Source organism: Clinocottus analis, unplaced genomic scaffold (genome assembly GCF_023055335.1).
Source record: "Clinocottus analis isolate CAN_PGR_092001 unplaced genomic scaffold, fCliAna1.0.p SCAF_36, whole genome shotgun sequence".
Taxonomy (NCBI): Eukaryota; Metazoa; Chordata; class Actinopteri; order Perciformes; family Cottidae; genus Clinocottus; species Clinocottus analis.
The window spans coordinates 1140703-1162713 of record NW_027176109.1 but is presented as its reverse complement, the minus strand read 5'-3'; the positions used below and the strand labels follow the sequence as shown (position 1 = coordinate 1162713).

General features: G+C 46.0%; 4 protein-coding genes across 6 annotated transcripts in view; 1 reads left to right on the top strand and 3 right to left on the bottom strand.

Annotated features, from left to right (window-relative positions):
- LOC137799537 (CUB and sushi domain-containing protein 3-like) overlaps positions 1-22011 on the top strand; it is a gene marked incomplete at its 5' end in the record, with an annotated part of 388544 nt that overhangs the window by 5799 nt on the left and 360734 nt on the right. The gene's annotated exons all lie outside the window — the stretch shown is intronic.
- Positions 894-3771, bottom strand: lratd2b (LRAT domain containing 2b). Of its 2 annotated transcripts, none has more exons than XM_068596381.1 (2): positions 3286-3771; positions 894-2901 (listed from the first exon to the last, which is right to left on the bottom strand). In XM_068596381.1, the coding sequence occupies exon 2, from the start codon at positions 2716-2718 to the stop codon at positions 1909-1911; it is 810 nt and encodes a 269-aa protein (XP_068452482.1). In that variant the 5' UTR covers positions 2719-2901; positions 3286-3771; the 3' UTR covers positions 894-1908. The 2 variants fall into 2 exon arrangements, with proteins under 2 accessions (XP_068452482.1, XP_068452483.1); XM_068596382.1 differs by lacking the exon at positions 3286-3771 and adding an exon at positions 3009-3183.
- nsmce2 (NSE2 (MMS21) homolog, SMC5-SMC6 complex SUMO ligase) lies at positions 5920-8553 on the bottom strand. The gene is made up of 6 exons (XM_068596369.1): positions 8148-8553; positions 7652-7764; positions 7384-7537; positions 6773-6864; positions 6573-6679; positions 5920-6274 (listed from the first exon to the last, which is right to left on the bottom strand). Exons 1-6 carry the CDS (start codon positions 8260-8262, stop codon positions 6160-6162), a joined length of 696 nt encoding a protein of 231 aa, XP_068452470.1. The 5' UTR covers positions 8263-8553; the 3' UTR covers positions 5920-6159.
- On the bottom strand, positions 8658-21894 carry washc5 (WASH complex subunit 5). Of its 2 annotated transcripts, none has more exons than XM_068596367.1 (29): positions 21803-21894; positions 20649-20995; positions 20413-20558; positions 20204-20288; positions 19939-20039; positions 19203-19395; positions 18697-18849; positions 18486-18599; positions 18228-18399; positions 17939-18066; positions 16965-17094; positions 16527-16639; positions 16270-16436; positions 16037-16112; positions 15683-15793; positions 14212-14352; positions 14019-14099; positions 13044-13145; positions 12424-12603; positions 12178-12302; positions 11746-11908; positions 11501-11603; positions 11330-11409; positions 11104-11207; positions 10498-10627; positions 10292-10388; positions 9641-9794; positions 9417-9504; positions 8658-9175 (listed from the first exon to the last, which is right to left on the bottom strand). In XM_068596367.1, exons 2-29 carry the CDS (start codon positions 20832-20834, stop codon positions 9119-9121), a joined length of 3480 nt encoding a protein of 1159 aa, XP_068452468.1. In that variant the 5' UTR covers positions 20835-20995; positions 21803-21894; the 3' UTR covers positions 8658-9118. The 2 variants fall into 2 exon arrangements, with proteins under 2 accessions (XP_068452468.1, XP_068452469.1); XM_068596368.1 differs by having other exon boundaries at positions 20649-20839; positions 21803-21838.

Here is a 22011-nt window from a genome sequence, read left to right as displayed (position 1 = left end):
CATCAAGTGGAATTTTAGATCGTACAGTTTAAATTATCCTCTTTTTTCTTCATACAGCAAATATAAACTAAATGAGGATTTCATTACAGGGTTCATACACATTGTGACCAACAGATTCACACGACTTTAAACCAAGTGTTCATGACTTTAAACCAAGTGTTCATGACTTTAAACCAAGTGTTCATGACTTTAAACCAAATGTTCATGACTTTAAAACAAATGTTCATGACTTTAAACCAAGTGTTCATGACTTTAAACCAAGTGTTCACGACTTTAAACCAAGTGTTCACGACTTTAAACCAAATGTTCACGACTTTAAACCAAATGTTCATGACTTTAAACCAAGTGTTCATGACTTTAAACCAAATGTTCATGACTTTAAACCAAATGTTCATGACTTTAAACTAAATGTTCATGACTTTAAACTAAATGTTCATGACTTTAAACTAAATGTTCATGACTTTACACTAAATGTTCATGACTTTAAACTAAATGTTCAGGACTTTAAACTAAATGTTCATGATCAAACATTGTGTGAAATGTGTGTGTAAACAGTAAAAAGTGATAAAATGTAGTATTTAAACTAACAATGAGGATTCAAAGCATACAGTAAACCTTAAATGACTCAAATGAATGAGAGACAATAGTTTGATTAAAAGAATAAACATTTATATAGATGCCTGTATGTACGCTGCTGGCTCGTACTGGTTCTACTGGTTTGGCGGCGTGTGGACTGGGACTCGTGACGCTGGTGTTCAGGATGTGCTTCATCATATAAAAACATCGACTTTTGGCTTCTGACATTATTCATGAGCATTGTGCTTTACATCTTTAAAATGTTAAGACTTGAAATCTTTTCCCAAAATCTTTTTCTAAATAAAACAAAAAAAAACTTAACTGTTCAAATATATATTTATTTCCATAAACCTTTATACAAACATCTTTTTTCTTTTCAAAAAAATAAACTGTTAACGGGTGAGTGAGTCAAAGTGCAGTCGTAGCGTGTGAAGCCGAGTGATGACTGGAAACAACAAACACAACAACGACAACGACGACGTCGTGGTCTCTTCGGTCGACGTCATCACCTGAGTAAACAGCTGCTGGAGCAGAGACGACCATCACGGCTCCAAACAACACGCTTCATCTTAGAGACACAACAATAATCATAAACTGTTCCTGATCAGGAGTGAGGGAGGAAGTTTAACACGAGTTACTTCTGAGAGGAGGCAAGTGTCACCCCATGATGTCTGGGCTGCTCCTCTCCTCTCCTTTCCTTTCCTCTCCTCTCCTTTCCTTTCCTCTCCTTTCCTCTCCTCTCCTCTCCAAGGAAACGTTGAAGTTGTAGTTCCCTGGTAGGATCGGGGTTTCTTTGACCCGGAGAGGTCAAATGTCTGGGCTTTTCCTGTCCTTTACTTTCCTCTCTTCTCTCCTTTCATCTCATCTAGTTTCCTCTCCTTTCTTTTCCTCTCCTTTCCTCTCTCCTTTCATCTCATCTAGTTTCCTCTCCTTTCTTTTCCTCTCCTTTCCTTTCCTCTCTCCTTTCATCTCATCTAGTTTCCTCTCCTTTCTTTTCCTTTCCTTTCCTCTCTCCTTTCATCTCATCTAGTTTCCTCTCCTTTCTTTTCCTCTCCTTTCCTCTCTCCTTTCATCTCATCTAGTTTCTTCTCCTTTCCTCTCTCCTTTCATCTCATCTAGTTTCCTCTCCTCTCCTCTCAAACGTCCAGGTCAGAGCTCCCTGTAGGTTTTGGGGGTTTCTTTGCAACCCAAGTCCACAGAAACCCCTCTCATTGGTTGACTGGGGGATGATGCTCCCTCAACAACACACAGGTTGTGTAGTTCCGGCATGACAAAGTGTGTGTGTGTCCTCCATTGAACACCTTAGAGCTGACCGGCAGCCGGTGACCTCCATCAGTTGTGTCCCTCCTTGTGCTCCTGCGCGGCGTTCAGGTGGTTGGCCAGCTCCTGCATCACGGCGTCTCTCCCGATCTGGTCGTTCCTCCTCTTCTCCATGATGACGTCCTCCAGGCTCTGGAACTCCAGCACGTGGCTCTTCTTGTCGGAGAAGAGCAGCTTCAGGCGGTACGGCTGCTTCCCGATGCGGATCTCGCCCCCGATCTTGAACTCGCGCTTGCCGAAGCGGCACCACGCGGCGAAGCACTCGGAGTTCCTCCAGTACAGCTCGCGGTCGCGCGCCCCGACGTGGTCCAGGGCGTTGCGCACGACCGCCTGCGGCGGGAGCGCGCGGTACCTGTAGAGGCCGTTCACCACGCGGCCCTTCTTCCCCTGGCTCACGTCGGTGAGGAAGTTGTTCTTGATCTCGGCGCGGTGCATGTGGACCACCTGGAAGTCCCCCACGTACACGGCCCAGTGCGGGTACTGGCCCGTGGCCACGAACTCCAGCAGGTCTCCCGGCCGGCACTTGTTCAGGAGGCTCTCCGCGGACAGCGGCGCGCCCCCGCCGGCGCTCGCCTCGTGCACGCACTCGTCCCGGTAGTAAATGGCGCACGCCAGCTCGTCCCGCGGGTCGAAGGGCTTCTCCTCGTGGTCAGCCGCGTGGCGCTCCAGGTGCGGCTCGTCCTGCTCGTCCTGGTCGTCGCAGGAGAAGATGTACGAGACGCCGATGCGCGGACCCTCGTCGTCCGGGTCGAGCCCGTTCGGGTCGGACGTCGGCACCTCGGCGTAACTCAGGTGCGTGAGCTTCTCCACCTGGTTCCCCATAAAGGAGACCGCGAGGAGGAGCAGGAGGAGGTGAACGCAGGAACAGGATCCACCTGTTTCTGAGGCGGAAGCGGCGCCGCGGCGGGACTAGAGCCGAAGCGGTGAAGACCGACCCCAGGGAGCCATGTCCGGCTGCGCGTGTGTCTGTGTGTGTCTGTGTGTGTCCTCCGGATGAACGCCAACCTGTACGTACACAAACACAACAGACAGGGAGCTGTAACAAAGTAGAGCCCAGACCCAGCGGGGTGAAACTAGTCCGCGCGGTGCCCAACAGGTGTGACCTGACGCACCTGTTGGCTCACACACTTTCCACTCACGAGCTACATTCACTCTGTGAGCTCGCGCTGCTGCCGCCACTCAGCGTCTCTGGACTGGTCTACACATGTAGTCCAGGTTAGTCCGATCAGGTGGATCTCTTCTTCTTTGTTGGAACTCTCTCTCTCTCTCTCTCTCTCTCTCTCTCTCTCTCTCTCTCTCTCTCTCTCTCTCTCTCTCTCTCTCTCTCTCTCCCTCTCTCTCTCTCTCTTTTTCTCTCTCTCTCTCTCTCTCTCTCTCTCTCTCTCTCACCTGCAGCAGCTCGGCTCCTGGCGGCGCTTCCTCGCGCGCTCTCGTCGTCACATCTGTACAAGAACCCGGATTCCAGACGCGGCTCCTTGCTGGTGAGCTCTGCTCTGTCTGTGTGTGTGTCTGTGTGTGTGTGTCTGTAGTATGAACCACAACCGGTGTTGCAGCGAAACTCACCGAGGACCAGCGACTGCTGGGAGGTGTTGTCATTTAAAGCGACAGTACGCCTTTTCTTGTGTTGATGTTGTTGTTGTTGTTGTTGTCTCGTGTACAGACTCAGTTCTTTACTTACATTCAGTACACATGAATGTACTCATGAGCTGAGATTAATATGAGTAAATGTTGTGGTTTATATAATCATTATAGTGAACTGCAGTGTCGATCAGTAGATTTACTGCTCATGGAAATAAAACTACAAATATAAAGTTGTTTTATTGTAAATGTGGAGAAAGAGGATGTTATAGAAATATATAATTTACACGAAGACATGTTAGGTCAAGATAAACCACACACACACACACACACACACACACACACACACATTCACACATTCCCACATACAAACAAACACACACCCTGCTGTTTATGTAGGATTATTATTTTTTAACGGTCAAAAACATGCAGAATATCTGGATTATACATCCGAATGTTTTAATCTACAAAACATCTTTTACATCTGAAAATACATAATGTGACGACTTTTTGTCCAGTAACGTCTCAAGAACTTAAAGTTTCCATAAAAACAAACTGTCAAACACAACCTGACTATAGATATTTATAATAATTTATTCTGTGTAACGTTGAACAGGATTTGAACATTTTCCCTCCAGCGACGATGTCGAACAGACGAGTACGAAAGTAGCAGAGCTAGTGGTGTGTGTGTGTGTGTGTGTGTGTGTGTGTGTGTGTGTGTGTGTGTGTGTGTGTGTGTGTGTGTGTGTGTGTGTGTGTGTGTGTGTGTGTGTGTGTGTGTGTGTGTGTCTTTGCACAAGTCCCAGTACTTTCTACTTGCTCGGTTAAAGGTTGCCGTCTCTGCAGAGGTCATGGGGTCAGTGTGTCAGCAGCACAATAAACCACACTCTTGTTTCTGTTGTTGTTGTTGTTGTTGTTGTTGTTGACGTGTGAGTCAGAACTTCGTGGGGGAGAAAAGCAACGACACCAGAATCAAAACCAGAATGTTTTTGCATCGCGGCGTCGGATCAGAGCGCCGCTGTTTGCTCCTCTGCACCGACAAAGTGAGACTGAGTTCACTTCCTGCCCCCCCCCCCCCCTCCTGTCCTTCCTGCCCCCCCCCCCCTCCTCCTCTCAGGCAGCAGCCATTACACTTCTTGGGAGCTTTTCAACAGATGAATGTGAATTCCAGATCAAACACAAGCAGAAGAAAGCCAACATCTTCTCTGGGGAATTGATTGGCTGTTCTCCTCCTTCCCTTCGTGCTGCTTGTCTGGACAATATTGTGATTGACTTTCTGAGGATATTTACAGCTCTGCCTCCTCCAACAGAAGCAGCTTTAATGTCTCTGTTGACGCTTGATACTCTGCTCAAATTGAGCCGTTGTTGTTAAATTACCTGCGACTTCACATGTTGTCGTGCGCGCAACGCGATTAGCTTTGCAGAATGCTAATTCAAAAAAATGAGTCGACACTCCACATTGTTTGTTCAGTGTTTAATATCTTCGCGGCACTAAAATGCTCTTAGTGGCTTCGTGACGCACTCTTTGGAAGTCGAAGAGCAATTAAAGAGGTTTTTTTTTTGTTGAAAATATGTGATGCAAGGTTATTAAAAGATTAGCTTCACCTAGTTTCATCTCAACAGCGGCCTTTGTTTGTTTCTCTTTGGAACAAGGAGGAGGAGGAGGAGGAGGAGGAGGAGGAGGAGGAGGAGGAGGAGGAGGAGGAGGAGGAGGAGGAGATGTAATCACATAAATGCATTCCTGCAGATGTTTCTTTAATGGCTTATTCAAAGAAGTTAATTGAAACTATCCTTCAGTCAGAAGAAAGTGTTGGAAGAAAACACGTATTTACTCCCCATTAACCATAATATCAATCATTGTTTTATCATAATAGTAATGTGTTAGAAGGCCAGTGACTTTTCATTGAACTCTCCTCTCATGGCTGCATCTACACACCAACGAGTATCTCCTGGTAAGTCATGAGACAGCTCGTGTCTGTCTGAACATGTGGGCGCCTGTTTTTCTATTTGGGCCTGATCATCACATGACTGGAGAAGCCATAAGGACCTTTGTGTATTGATAAACATGTATTTAGGATGATAAACATGTATTTAAGATGAGTGTTGGGCTGGCTCGGTGTGTCACGTTGTACTTCTGTCTGCTCCTTCGAAGAATAAATGTTCTTGTTTTAATGATTTTACTCCAAGGTGTTGAGTGAATTTTTCTAACATACTTTAAGACTAAAAATGACCACTTCCTGGATGCAGAGTTGGCAGTGAGGTCACAACTCTAATAATAATCCAGCATGATACCTGGAGCTGAGCGTTTATAATCCACACACACACACAAATGTATTTTGTGACACACAGATGCTGCCCTCTAGTGGTCATGTCACCTCACTGCACCGTGTTAAGATTCATAAAACATCTAAAGTCACTCCGTATTACAAACACGCGTTTGGCAGGTAGTGTATGAAAAGTTCTGCAGCTTTTATTTACATAAAGCAAGAGTACAAAAAGATGCTCCAGTTGAATAATAAACATCACGAGTATCTGTAACCTGTCCGCCAACACGGCAACCACAAGCTAACTGGTTTCAACCACCAAGAGTCTCAGAAACACAACAACACGCTCCTGCTTAACACACTTCCCTTGGCACAGGTTGTACACTGTGAACGACGCCGCCAGAGGAAATGTAGAACGGTACTACGTGCGGTTGCTGCCGTGTCTCTTTTGGCTCTGGATCCTCCTCCTCAGGATCTGGTCGGGGATCAGATCCGACTGCCTCACGTCTGTGTTCCCACAGCCCACCACCGGGCAGCTGGAGGGCAGAAGAGATGCTTTAAAACACACGAGTAATGTATGCAAATGTGCCACAAATGTGAGCAAAAAACAAGTACAACAGCAATACACTTTACACATCGCTGCTGCTGCTGCAGGGAGGTGTGTGCACAGTGAGCAGGCAGGACTCAAGACAACAGGCAGGTGCTTCAGCGTACCTGCACACTAAACAAAATGTGTCTTCATGCAGACTGCCGGTCTCACGCCGAGTTGCTCACGGCCGCTAAACCCAGACTCGACTTCCCCAGCCGTCCTCCACGAGAGAGAGAGAGTCTTACCGGCAGTTCTTCTTCTGGCTTTGCTTGGTTTTGATCAGGCCCAGGATGGCTGCCTCGTCATAGTGGTGGTTACACTTCTTGTTCTTCATCGGGTTCACCATAACCACCTGGAGCACAGATTCACAGCCGTGTTCATCAAATGAATGAACACACACTGGACTGTGTAAAGCGGTAAAGTGGCACATGGCTGCAGTGTCTACCTGTGTGAGCGGGCAGCTGAAGTTGACTTGGCTCTGTGTGACAGCGATGTCTTCATCGAGCTGCTCCGGGTTCTCCACCGACTCTTGTTTGGCTGGAAAACACAACGTGCAGACGAGTGAGCTTCCAACAGCTTTGGCTGAAACTATATTTCTGAAGCTAATCCTGCATGTCATCAAGTGCTAAAAGCTTTACACACACACTTTATCTCCATTCACCAACGCTAACTGACACAAAGCCTGTATAGTAGCGCACATCACACCAACAGATGTATGTGTGTAGGACATGCACACACTCAAACACACATGAAGCAAACCCTTGAGCCCCTGAATAAAGCTCACAATGTGCAGGGAACCTTCCAGACATTAAGAGAGCAACACGTAAGCTTCATAAAGTATCTTCCTCCAAGGGTAAAAGCAGAATATAACAGCTACAGGGTGACAGGTAAGTAAACTATTCAACAGTGAAGTTGTGTGTTTAAATTAAATTTGTGTTTAAAAAGGACACGTCAGCGTTCTCTCTCTGCAAAGTCTATGATAAGTCCTGAATACAGCGCGTTGAGTCCAGCAGGCGCATGGATTGGGATCATGCCCCCTATCTTTGCAGGCCTCACCTTGGTTGAAAGAGTTCTTGACGTTCTCCTTGAAGGCCACCACTTTCTGGTGGTTCTGCAGCTCGCCGTCGGAAAGTTTGGATATTCTCTCGGTGAACCGCTCCTTCACTTTGTCTGACAGGCCGAACATGGCCTCCGGCTGCTGCGTGTTCACCTGCAGGAAGAGAAGGAGATTAGTCTGTTTCTTTAACTTTTTTTTTACAATTAGTCAAGTGTTTTCACTGACATTAAGGACGTTTTCCCTCTTATGTGATTGTTTCTCTCTCACCTCCGATGTGACTTGCTGCACGATGTCAACAAAGTAGTTGATTTCTCGGTCCAGCTTGGCACACTCCAGAATCATGGCCTCCATCTTTTTAATACCCTGATCTGCCTCTTCATCTGTCACACAAACACACACAGACGCACACAAACACACACAAAGGGACGGAAGTATTCAGATCACTCTCATGAGGAAAAGTAGTGACACCACACTACATTGCATTGAAAATCTTGGTTAAAAAAAGAGATATCAGAGTATTATAGTAGAGATATATACAGAGTGTTATAGTAGATATATATCAGAGTATTGAGTATATATATTGACATTGATAGCATGTACACAGTACTTAATGTTGTCCACAACTCCCTCTGAAATGTTGTGTAGTGACGTCAGCATGAAATAGGAAGTAACTTTTCCTGATACTGTAACGATACTCTCAAGTACTGTCACGTCGTGTACTTTTCATTCCCACCACTGTAAACACGCTTAGCTTAGCCGTTACCCGGAGCTTCCGCCAGGTCCATCGCCACATCCGTCACGATGTCCATTCCCGTGCCGATGTCCGCCTGACAAGACTTCAGACTCGACAGTGTTCCGTGAACGGCGCTCAGAGACATCACGACTGGTTGTTGTTGTTGTTGTTGTTGTTGTTGTTGTATCCTCTGAGACCGCAGACACACTGCAAGCGTCCCGAAGCTAAGCTAGCTACGTGAGCCGAGCTTACTAACGTTTGACGTTTACGTCCTTCTGGTCCCCGGTAGCCTCGCGAGCTAACGTGGCTAACTAACCAACTGACGAGCTACTTCCTGTGTGAGTGTGACGTAGCACTGACGTAGCAGCGACGTAGAAGAAGACGACCCAAAAAGGTGAACTGCGTCAAAAGAAAAACACTCAAATCAACCGCGAAAAACAGCAGCTTCCAGCTAATTTCCGTTTTCCGGGTTTATTTTTGTTCTTTTCAAAATAAAAGCCCTGACCAAAAGATCCAACTGAAGAGTAACGACACAAGAAATTAAGAACAATCGTGTTTATTACTGATTACTGAATGTTATTTAGAAATGGCACAAAGTGATAATACATACAGTAAGCAAATAGGCTATTTAAATTGTGTATCTATGTACAATCTATTATTAGTGCATTAAGACATTAATGGTCAATGAAATGTGTACGAAAACAATTAAATAGGCTTTTTGTTTTTCTTTCTTTCATGGTACACATTGAAGCACAGTGTGTGAATAATACAATGAAGACTGAACTCCATTTTGCTGCCTTAGTTTCAGGGTCCTGGTATTGTGCACGCAGGCACCCGTGTCACACCGCCATGGCTCTCTGGGTCGCTTGAAGTGATCGTTAATGTTATTAGTGACGCACCTGTGCTTTTCTTATTCCGTCAAATCAAAAATGTCGGCAGTTAAAAAGCCTACGGCAACAAACGCATAATGGGGCAAACGATGAAACGCTTCATCCAGATCTTCACAGTATTGTTCTGAACTCGTCAAAAATGAAACTGGGCACGTGGGCTTCAGCCACCTTAAGAACACAGAAAATAAAGGACAAATACACTTTAATATATCAACAAATGCAAGACAAAGTGCTCAAAACCTCTTTATAGTCTTATGAAAAACTTTCTCTCACAGAACCTTAGCTGCTCAGCATACACACATGGAATCAACAGAAATCAAAAAGCTGGCCCAAGTTTCTGTTAATTATTGTAATTTTCTAGATTCTGTTAACCTCACTAGCAGCAATACTAAGGTCAACGTTGGCCTACCTTGCGTGACAGTTTTGTGTACTTCACATAGTCTTCCAGGAACATCAGAGCTCCCACCACATCAGAAGGCATGTCGGGGATCTTCTGACTGTGATGGGGTCAAACATGATCCATAAAGCATTAAAAGGACTGGTTTTATTAAAAGTATCCAGATCAAGCTATCAGAAACAATATTTTTTAACCACACACGCACAAAAACATGTGGTCAGAGACAGCTTTGTTACCTTGTGCACTGCTCCATGATTGAGCGGATGAACTGACCGATGAGAGACAAGAACTGCTGCGTGTATCTCGAGTGAAACTGCTTGAGCAGGGTGAGCATGCCGAGCACCAGCGGAGGCCAGTCCACTGGATCTGCAGCTTTCCTGCAGGTCATTCCTGGGAAAAGTCGAGCGGTCATTTACATGTTTGACGCAGCCTGGCATACTGACTGTAAATTAGATTGTCCAAGGCATGGCTTCCTATATTTCCAAGACTACTTGCGTAGTCAATTAAAAACTACATTCAGACTGTAAGAGATGCCTGGTATACCATGTGGGGGACACTGGTTTGACCTGTTGCACTCACGACTGTACAACCGTAAAAGTAAAAGTCGGGTTACAAGACGCTATTCCCTTCAGAGCGTGTCCGCGCTAGCTCCTCGCTGTAGCCAGCTAGCGTATGGAGGTAGATCTGTGTCTTTTTTACCCGAGCAAATTTCTTGTATGTGAGTAAATTATATCAAAAATCTTTGCTCTCAAAAAAAAAAAAACCTGAAAAAGAAATACTCAAAAGAAAGTGCTCTGAAAAAAAACCCTACGTTCTCAAAAAAATAAGTTCTCAAAAAAATACACTTTCATAAAAGCTGTAATATAGTCAACTAATAAAAAACTTGCCTTGGTTTTTGTTGTACTGAAGTTTAGGCAGCTGAGCGATAACAAAAAGAAAGTTGATGATGGGGAAGTACGGGAGGCGCTTCGTGGTGATGTAGATCTGTGAGAAACACGGAGGAAGGAAAATGGTCAACGGTTTCTGAAAAAAAACATTACTTGTCAAACATGAACGCCACTCGTTCAGGAGGCAGCGCTCATTATCTCCAAACCTTGTTGAGCGGGTTGTGAATGCCGGCAGCCTCCAGGTGGGACGTGATGTCGTACAGAAGAGTGTTGTCCTCTTTCGGGTACGGCAGCGACGGATCCTGGTAGTGAGCTTCGATGTCGGCCAGCAGAGACCTGGTGAAGGGCAACGCGAGAGTCCACGTGCGATGGATGAATTTATCAGCACGTTTATAAACTCGTACTTGTGATTAAAATTCAAATCAAGAAAAGTCGCATCACATGTTCTTTTCTGAAATCACCCTCTGGGGTCGGATCAATCTCCATAATGACAAATGCACACAAGAGATTCACAAACACACTTCAGTGATTTATATAAATGTAAAAAAAGTCACAAATATATATGTCTGCATTTTGTGTGTTGAATTGTTTGTGGATTTATATGTATTTACAAAAGTGTTTTTTTCAACATCTGCAGCCAATCAGATGTCGCCCCTCATTTTCAACCAATCACATGAGCGCAGCTCGCCCCTCCCCTCCCCACATGGCTTCATTTGTGCCAGAAAGGGGGCGTGGCTATCAGACAGCCATCAATATACTACTAGTACTTGGCAAAAGGAGTGGAGTAACGATAGTTGTGACACTTGACTGACTTGTTGAGGTTTTCCAGGGCAGCAGCCAGGTGTTTGGAGTCAAACTTGCAGGAGTAGTTCAGCTCATTCGCAATCTGCTGTCTGAGGATCTGCATCTGACCGACCTGCAACAAACCCCATTTTGCAGAGGGAGTGGCATGAAGTTACAGGACGAACATGTAAATGAAAGTGATTGATCATTATGTTTCTGTTCCACACCATTTGGGTGAATATGTTGGACCAGTACCTTCATGATGGCCTCCAGGTACGCGCTCCAGATCTTCTGGGTTTTGGCCACAGCGTTAGCGTACACTTTGCTGGAATTACCTGTTGCACAAAAAAAAACATATGAATTCTCCTCAAGGAATAAAAAAAAGATGCCGGCGAGGTTGAAGGATTTCCGAAAACGAATGCCTACCCACGATACCCTGGATCGGGTTGACGGCTCCCAGCATGCCTTTGAAAACATCCACCGCAGCTCTGTCCTTCAGGATTGACCTCTGAATCCATACCAGGAAGTTCTGGTGGGAGAAACACGTCGCTAATAGATTCAGGTGTGCAGAGTGTATGCATTGAAGAAAGCCCTTACAGGCCTTTTATTCGTACTTGTCCTTTGTCACCAATAAGAGCCTTTGTGTAGCTTTGCTGCACAGCCCTAATTACCTGAAGCTCCTTGACAATCATGAAGCAGAGCAGGCGATCGAGTCCATTGAGGCCGAATGTACCCAGAGTGCTCTGGATCTCAGAGAACAGCCTGTTGCTCGTGACCTCGTGGTGGCTCCTCAAGTCGTACCAGGTGTTCATCTGGTCGATGTAGCACGTCACCCTGTAGGAACGACCAATGTTTGTCAGGGTGCTTCAGAAAAGGGCAAGATTCAGCATCTCAAGACATGAACAAATGTCTTGTTATTCTTCATCTAAAGCTCAGTTTTTCTGAAAAAGAAAAGCACCAACTCTTATATTTCCGTCAACGTCCCCACGGGTAGCCCTTCACCTCTTTTGTGAGGCGTCACTAGTGACCATAGTCAAATAACTTGACCAGCGAGACCATCCTGTACATGAACAGTGACTCTGCGTATATTTGAGACGACGTACTTGGGGTCCGTGATGCGGAGGATCTCCCTGCAGAGACGGCCGATGAAGGTGGCGGACTCATCCACAGAGGGGAACTTTGGGATGGGGATGTGGGTGGACTGGTGCACACTCTGCCAGTCCTGGATCTGAGCGGAAAGCAAGGAAAGAACCGTTGAATGGACTCGGAGCGTTCCTTACCGACTATCGGCGCCGTGCAAGGGATACGCGACCGGAAAGCCGGCCCAAAAAGCCGCGCTTAGGCCTGACCTTGGCCCGGAGGAAGCTGTTGCATTCCTGCTCCACGTTGTAGTTGATGATGCGAGACACCTCCTCCTGCCAGATCTTGAGGCCGTAAATGCTGACGTAGTCCTGGATGTACTCAAAGGACCTGTAGAACCCGTCCATGGTGGCCGCCATGTCCTTCAGCTTGGGCATCAGCTCACTGGACTGAGGGAGCGGAAGAGACTCGTTTGGTCTCCTCGATTTCATGTGAAGTCTTTGAAAAGTCTTTAAGAAGTCTTTAAGAAGTCCTCGTGGGCGGGTTCATACTGCTTTTAATGTATGACTGTGTGTGTTTTATTTGTTTTATTGCATAGCTTTGAGGATATTTCAAATGTTGTGTAAAGTGACTTTGAGTACTATGAAAAGTGCTGTATAAATGAAATGCATTATTATTAGTATTATTTGTGTGTCCAGGATAATGCAGATATAATGCAGGGCTGTGTATGTGAATTTACATGTAAAAGATAATTAAAGGGTGTCTTAATTAGCCTGACAAACCTCATTTTTGTATTTATGTTTAATGTTAATATATCAAAATTAATATAAATGTAAGTGACAAAGAAAAAAGTTAAGTTATCAACAAGATGGAGGACTTAAAGTCTGACCTTGGCTTTAGGGTTGAAGATCAATCCTTTGTGCAGCGCGTAAGCGACGCGCTTCACCAGCTCCTTCCTGATGCCGTCCTCCAGAAGCTGCTTGGGATCCACCTGAAGACGCCAAGAGAGTTCATGAAGTCTAACCCACCAGACACCACTTCCTCAGCTGCCCCAAAGCTCTACCTGAATAAACCAAAGCTCTACCTTAATAAACCAAAGCTCTACCTTAATGCCCCAAAGCTCTACCTTAATAAACCAAAGCTCTACCTTAATAAACCAAAGCTCTACCTTAATGCCCCAAAGCTCTACCTTAATAAACCAAAGCTCTACCTTAATAAACCAAAGCTCTACCTTAATAAACCAAAGCTCTACCTTAATAAACCAAAGCTCTACCTTAATGCCCCAAAGCTCTACCTTAATGCCCCAAAGCTCTACCTTAATAAACCAAAGCTCTACCTTAATAAACCAAAGCTCTACCTTAATAAACCAAAGCTCTACCTTAATAAACCAAAGCTCTACCTTAATAAACCAAAGCTCTACCTTAATAAACCAAAGCTCTACCTTAATGCCCCAAAGCTCTACCTTAATAAACCAAAGCTCTACCTTAATGCCCCAAAGCTCTACCTTAATAAACTAAAGCTCTACCTTAATGACCCCAAAGCTCTACCTTAATAAACTAAAGCTCTACCTTAATAAACCAAAGCTCTACCTTAATGACCCCAAAGCTCTACCTTAATAAACTAAAGCTCTACCTTAATAAACCAAAGCTCTACCTTAATGACCCCAAAGCTCTACCTTAATAAACCAAAGCTCTACCTTAATAAACCAAAGCTCTACCTTAATAAACCAAAGCTCTACCTTAATAAACTAAAGCTCTACCTTAATAAACCAAAGCTCTACCTTAATAAACCAAAGCTCTACCTTAATAAACCAAAGCTCTACCTTAATAAACCAAAGCTCTACCTTAATAAACTAAAGCTCTACCTTAATGATCCCGACCAGAGTCGTCTTCATCATCAGGATGCCCTCGGTGAAGATGGAGATGTCGTGGGTGAGTTTAGCCACCTGTAATCACGGGAATCCACAGTATTATATGCTTTTCATGTATTTTCAGAAGGTACAATTCTCAAATATCACTTAAAATACTAAAATAATGTGGTATATATGACATGTTTACTTCGTAGCGAGCGCCCAGCTGCGAGTAGTCCTTCAGCTTGTCCTTGTCCAGCCGCGTGGGCACCTCCATGATGTCGTGGATCTGGAGCTTGATGATCTTGGCCAGAGAGGTGAACATGCTCTCTGGGATGATCTGCAGCACCTGGAAACCAGACGACAAATCCCTCAAACACCTCAGTACACCTTTGTGTTCCAGAGACAGAAGAGTGTGTGTGAAGCAGACGGTGCTGAAGATGAAGCATCGTGTGTTCAGGCAGCAGGAGCCGGTCCTCCAGCGTAAAGGAGCACAGGACGTGTTTGATGGAGCCGGCAGCAGCAGAGGCGCTAAATCGCTGTTTCGGGGATTGGATTCGCAAAACAGATGGTCGAAGGAACATTAATCACGACTGCAGATGTTTCTGCAGCCGCCGCCATAATTTACAGCACGCAGAGCTCATTTGTTAAAAGACCTGCGGCCATTTTGAAAACGGTGATCACTTGTGAGGACTGATGGCCTGTCAGCTGCCAAACTCAAGATGCTGAGATACCTGAAGATGCTGAGATACCTGAAGATGCTGAGATACCTCAAGATGCTGAGATACCTCAAGATGCTGAGATACCTCAAGATGCTGAGATACCCCAAGATGCTGAGATACCTCAAGATGCTGAGATACCTCAAGATGCTGAGATACCTCAAGATGCTGAGATACCTGAAGATGCTGAGATACCTCAAGATGCTGAGATACCTCAAGATGCTGAGATACCTCAAGATGCTGAGATACCTCAAGATGCTGAGATACCCCAAGATGCTGAGATACCTCAAGATGCTGAGATACCTGAAGATGCTGAGATACCTGAAGATGCTGAGATACCTGAAGATGCTGAGATACCTGAAGATGCTGAGATACCCCAAGATGCTGAGATACCTCAAGATGCTGAGATACCTCAAGATGCTGAGATACCTCAAGATGCTGAGATACCTGAAGATGCTGAGATACCTCAAGATGCTGAGATACCTCAAGATGCTGAGATACCTGAAGATGCTGAGATACCTGAAGATGCTGAGATACCTGAAGATGCTGAGATACCTGAAGATGCTGAGATACCCCAAGATGCTGAGATACCTCAAGATGCTGAGATACCTCAAGATGCTGAGATACCTCAAGATGCTGAGATACCTCAAGATGCTGAGATACCTCAAGATGCTGAGATACCTCAAGATGCTGAGATACCTCAAGATGCTGAGATACCTCAAGATGCTGAGATACCTGTGGAAGAGCTGTGGAAGCTCATTCACTTTAAAAAAAAGTCCAAATTATGAGATAATAAAGTTGAGATTATGAGATAAAATGTCTAATTATAGAATAAAAAGTTCTAATTTTTAGATAATAAAGTTAAAATGATGAGATACAAAGTGCTAATGTGATGATAAAGTGTTTGTTTTGAGGTGTGAACGAGCTCCCATGGAGACCAGAAGGTGAACAGTTCTTTACCTTCCTGACGTAGGACACCAGCTCTCCAGAGTAGAACTGAGAGACGCTCAGCAGGTCGGCGCTGTTGGCCTGATTGATCCTCAGCAGAGGAAGGTCCAGAGCAGAGGCCAGCTGGTCACACACACACACACACACACACACACACACACACACACACACACACACAGGCTATATTTTAACACCACAGGAAGCTATTCTCCCAATTCAAAGCAACGTTTTGTCTTTGGGTGTGCATGTGTGTGCGTGTGTGTGTGTGTGTGTGTGTGTGTTTGTGTGTGTAAGTGTGTGTGTGTGTGTGTGTGTGTGTGTGTGTGTGTGTGTGTGTGTGTGTGTGTGTGTGTGTGTGACCCTGACCTTCAGGAACGTGGCCCTCAGCTTGGTGACCATGGACGGGTTGACCCTGATGCTCTCCTGCATGATCAAGGTGAAGCTGCAGAGACACAGAAGACAGCGAGCTGAGTTCTTCTTCCTCAGGTGAGAGAAGCTCCACGAGGAGCTTTCATCTGGACCGTGCTTCATCCAAAGCTGAGTGTTCCTGTGTGTCCAGGTTTGCATGAGCTTCTTCTTTAAGGTCCATCAGTAGGTACCTGTCAATGATCTGCCAGGCGTAGGACAGGTCTCCCACGATCTGCATGGTGATGAGCACTTCCTCTTTGATGTTGATGGTGCGGATCATCTGGTGCAGGAACTTCCTGGTGTCAGCCAGGAACTGGCAGACCTGCAGGTTGGACTCCAGCTGGTGGAACTCCTGCACCTGAAGACCCCACAAAGCAAACGCTGCCGTCACCTCCTCTGCACCCGCGGGTGGGAGCTCCTGTTGGAACGTTAACGGCGTCTCGCTCACCTCCACCAGCGCCTGGATGAGCTGCACCGTCTTCCTGCCGGCGGCCGTGGAGTCCTCGTAGTTTAGAGACTGGATCTGCTTCGAGATCTCCCTGAACCAGGCCTGCAGGTTCTCTGTGTGTGTGTGTGTGTGTGTGTGTGTGTGTGTGTGTGTGTGTTGCACGTAGAGAAAGAATGCTATCAGTGTTTTTCATTAAAAAGCTTTGAGCTCAAACTGAAGTTCCAAAAATGAAATAACACACAATGTTGGGAGCATGAAACAGAGTTCATGACTTTAAACCAAGTGTTCATGACTTTAAACCAAGTGTTCATGACTTTAAACCAAATGTTCATGACTTTAAACCAAGTGTTCATGACTTTAAACCCAATGTTCATGTAACCCCCTGATGAAACCCCGACCCCTTCACCTTTACATCCATCCCGTGTGGTGTGAACTCACCGTTCTTCTCCACCCTGGTGAGCGGCTTGACGCCGGAGAAGACTTCGGCCAGCTCCGTCATCCTCTCCGAGCCCTCCTTCTGGAAGCTCTCCCACTTCATCTGCTTCTCCGACAGCATCTGCTTGAACATCTGGAAGAGTCGGCGTGCAGAGGGATCGCCGTCAGACGAGGACGCGTAGTGAGAACATTAACGCGAGCCCTCCTCATGATAAACCGCGGCTAGCCATATGCCGCGTACGCTAATAGACGACATGCGGGGACACGCCTAACCAGAAGCACCGCCGGCTGGATCACAGGGGATGATTCACACTTTCACTCTGGGAAGGAGACGAGCTCGGCGTGTTCAGCAGCAGCGTGGAGGCGAAGTGCGTAAAGACGTGAGGAAGTGAGGACGTGAGGAGGTGAGGAGGTGAGGACGTGAGGACGTGAGGAGGTGAGGCCGTGAGGACTTGTGGTCATGCCCCTGGCCTCTCATTTAGGAAACAAACTTTGTCCCCGGAAACTCGTCGCTGCGTCCACCTTTCACTGTGATTTTTACATTCATATCCTCCTCATTGTGCCTGAAACATCCTCCTTTGTTAACATCTTTCATTGTATTTAAGGACAGTTTGCTCTCAGCTCTTTATTCTTCTGTATTCGTGCGTCATAAACCTTCTGATGAAGGTGCAATATCCCCACATAACTGTCTTCCACCTCTTAAAATGTGCAATATTTCCATATAACTCTCCTCTTTTCACAATCCAGGAACAGCACTCGGGACTAGGCCATGTATCAATGTTATTTAACACTTTTTAAAAACTGTATCTAATATCTTTTTGTACATATACCACCGTACGTATCATGTTTTTTACATTATACCACCGATCTTTCCCATTATAGTGTTTATCTCCCTGCACAATAACTCCAGTGTGTCTGGACTGTTGTTCTTTGAACTTTTCTTGTCTCCATGTTTCCTCTGACGTGCTGGCGCTCACCTCTTTGAGCGTGAACTCAAACTGCGCCGTGTCCAGCAGCAGCTGGAACAGGATCTTCACGTTGTACTTGGAGTCGTTGAGGACTTGATCTTTGATCTGACGCAGCCGCTTGTTGTTCAGGTCATAGGCTTTAAGAAGAAGAAGAAGAAACACTTAGTTCAGAGAGATATAGAGATATATATGAACCTTCAAGCTCACACTCACGAGATAAAAAAGGAAAAAGGGGAAAGTCGACCTGCGTAAAATGAACTGAAACGTACATTTCCTACGATGTACTCTACATTCTCACCCGACTCGGCCGAGTGCAGCATCAGCCAGCGGATGGAGACGTTGCAGTCCCTCAGACAGTTGAGTAGCTTGGGGATGTTGTCCAGGATGATCTCCTCCCGGAGGAAACCTTCCTTCAGCAGCTGCTGCACCTGAGGCCTCAGGCTGTCCATGCTGGCTGCGTAGCGAGAGGCCTGAAGGAGAGCCATGCGGTGAGGAGGAGCTTCCGCCCAGAGAAAAACCAGGAGTCATCCTGCACTGAAGATAAAACTCTGAATACCTGCTCTTTGATGTTGGGGGAGTCCAGCGTGTAGTTGAGAGCCGTCTTGGCCGCTTTGTACGGCTCCCAGGCCTCCACCAGGTTCACCGTGATGCCCATGTAGACGCTGATGACCTGCAGGACACGCAACACGCAACACAGACACGCAACACAGACGCGTCAGCTCTCGTCCGCTGGCGAGACGTCATGGGTGCGGGACCGAGTGTCTCACCCAGTTGTCGGGGAAGTATTTGTCCACGATCTCCCTCATCTTGGCCTGCTGGGTGTGCAGGATGGAGGGGCTGAAGTACAGGCAGACGTAGAGCATGGCGGCCTGGTTGGCCAGCGCCGTGCTGCGATGCTCCGGCAGAGGGTACGCAGACACCTGGCGGCCGGAAGGGAGAAGGCTTTTAGGTCCAAGCCCATGACGACCTCGAGTCAGGGGTCATGCACATGGTGACCGATGGATCTACGAGACCTTTACCCAAATTTCTATGACTTTTAACCACATTTTCACGACTTTTAACCAAATTATTATGACTTTTAACCAAAATTTCATGACTTTTAACCAAATTTTTACGACTTTTAACCAAAATGTCATGACTTTTAACCAGATTTTCATAACTTCTAACCACATTCCCATGAGCAAACATGTAGTGAAATCTGGGTGCAGACATGTCGGCGTTGATGAACGACATGAACACATGAATATATCATGAACATATAGCTGCTTCCCACCTGGTTGTAGATGTCGTCGGAGCGCAGCCTCCCGATGACCATGCTGATGAAGGGGCCGCTGACGGGGACTCGCTGGAAGTAGCTCTCCGGGTAGTTGGCCGGCCGCTTGGCGCCCGGCTGGCTGGAGAAGCCGGTGCTGCGCAGGAGCTTGCAGATGTCGTCCAGGTTGGAGTCGGCCGACGAGCGGGCGGCGCTGCAGAAAACGAGGAAAACGATTAAAAAAGAGGATTTAAGGACAAAAGTTGTGTCATCACTGATAAAGCATAATGTGATTGATGAATATGTTTGCATAACGGACTAAAATGACAAGATGACATGTTCATTGACATTCAAGCCTGAACATGAGGCATTATAATTATGAAGAAATAAATATGTTGAGGTGAGATAATGTCTGGAAAGAGTGTGAAGGAGTAAAGAAAACATCCCATTTAAAGCCATATAGAGCTGATACTGCAACTGGGAGACAGAAAGAGAGATACACAGAGATCAGAGACGCTGACCATAATGTATTTATGTTAATATGAAATATGACGAATGGATAAAAAATATAAATATGTTTATAATGTTCCCTCTGCCTGATATTTCAAGTAAATCCACAGGTGAGTCACGTAAAGTGACTCCACTTTGCTGCGAGCGAGCTCACCGGAAAACAAGTGAATTCAGTCTGTCGAGCTTGTGAGTCATCGAGACAATGTGTGTGTGTGTGTGTGTGTGTGTGTGTGTGTGTGTGTGTCACCTGTATCTGTAGTAGGCGACCAGCATCCTCTCCCTGACCTCCCCTTCAATCTTCTGATCAATAACCAACAGCATGACTCCATAAAGGTAGAGCGCCTCGCACTGCGTGGAACACAACAACAAAACACACACACACAACTTCCTTTGTGTCCTTTTATTTCTGTGAGTTTTTCATGCGTTTTTTAGAATGAAATAAATAAAGGAGGCGGTGAAAACAGCCGATTCATCCTGATATGAACTCATCACAGAGGAGACGTGTGACTTACTAAAAGCTGTTTTCCGTCCTCATTTAGAAGCACCGTCTCCAGAGTCTGCTGGATATAAACGCCCTCGTGGAGGTCGTCCAGGTATCTGAAGAGGAGGAAATTCAATAAAACCATCTTTAAAAACAGGGACGAGGAAGAGGGAGGTCAGAGACAGTGTTCAGCTCAAAAGAGGTTTTACTTTGAAGCCCACTGGCCTGGTCTGGTCTTACCTGTTCAGATCCACGATATACTTGTGCACGCTCTCAAAGGCCAGATAGAACCTGGACAGGATCTCAATGTTGTTCTCTCTGAACTCCTCGTCCAGGTCCTGGAGGTCAGGTTTGGCTTCCAGCTTTCCATCGTAATACTCTGGACCCTGGCGGGGAGGACGACATCTTGAAGACAAGGAAACTCAAATGGCCGCAGGGGGCGAGAGACTGTAATTAATTGATATCAAAATCCACACCTTGAAGTAGCTGAAGTCACAAATGATGTCGCCGTATTTCTGCTGGTCGCTCTTGTCCTTGAGCCGGAAAACCGTCGGGATAAAGTCGGAGAGGCGCAGGAGCTCGGCGATGATGGCGTTCCCCCGAGAGACGATCCTGAGGACGGCCTGGCCGCACAGGTTGTTCTCCGCCAGGAAGTCCACCATGGCGTCTGCAGGAGGAGGAGGAGGAGGAGGAGGAAGAGGAGGAGGAGGAGGAAGAGGAGGGGGAGGAGGAGGAGAAGTAAGAGGAGGAGAAGGAGGATGCACAAAACAGCCGCCCTGTGACGCTGCCTGTGTTTTGCAGCAGAATGGCTTGAATAGTTCAGCTAAAAAAAAGAGAAAGAAAAGCACGTTGTTTGAAAACAGCAGGTAGATCAACTTTTCCTGACAAATGCAAAGATAATTCCCTCCCAGAGAGGTTCAGGTACTACTGTCAGTGACATTATTATTACCTTTACTTTGCAGGAATAAAATGCAGAGCTGCATATGCAAATTCACATGTAGATGATGATAAAGCGGTGTCGAGGTGAGTGTATTTTTGGTTTAGTTTGTCTGCTGTTTTCCGTTTTTTTCTGTACTTTATTATCTGACAAACCTAGCGTATGTTTAATGTTACTATATGTGACCTTTACTAAGCAGCTGTTAGTGACAGAACAGTCCTTTTTCATGACAATGGATGTTTCCTCACGGGGAATATACCTCGACAAGCATTTACATGACTTTACTGCATTGCAGTTACTCTCATCGTGACAAACGTTGACGTTTATCTATACTTTAGTATGGTTTAGCAACGCTTTAACGCTTTAACGCGGCGGGGTTTCACATTTCCCAGGTTCCCTGAAGACACATCGCGACCCGTGAGCCTACTCGCGTTTAACAGACTTGTTGAACGGACGAATTTGGCGAGTAAAGAGTGTAGCTGTTATATTATTATGTGCCCATGCTAACGTTAGCATAGCTTGCTAGCTGCTTTGATTAGCCTTCAATGCTCGCAGGCGACAGGAACAGCTGCTTGAAGCGAAGCCAGCACATCGGGGTGAACAGCGCCTGCGTGTGTTTTTACAGCTAAGTGGTTTATTTATTTATAAAAGCGTGATATTTTAAAAGCACCAGACTGTAGGAACCAGACTTGCCTCTTCAGCTCTTCTCTTCCCTGTTTACTTCCTCATGACCACCACATGACTCCGCTGGGTGCGTTTGATTGTCTCCACCCGGCGCGCCGGAGGAGAGCGGTGTCTGAAGTATCTCCAAATCTTTGCTCTCAATTCAAAAAATTGCTCCAAAAAAAAAATGCTCAAAAAAATTGCTTTCAAATGCGTTCATGTCTTCTGTGTGGGGAACG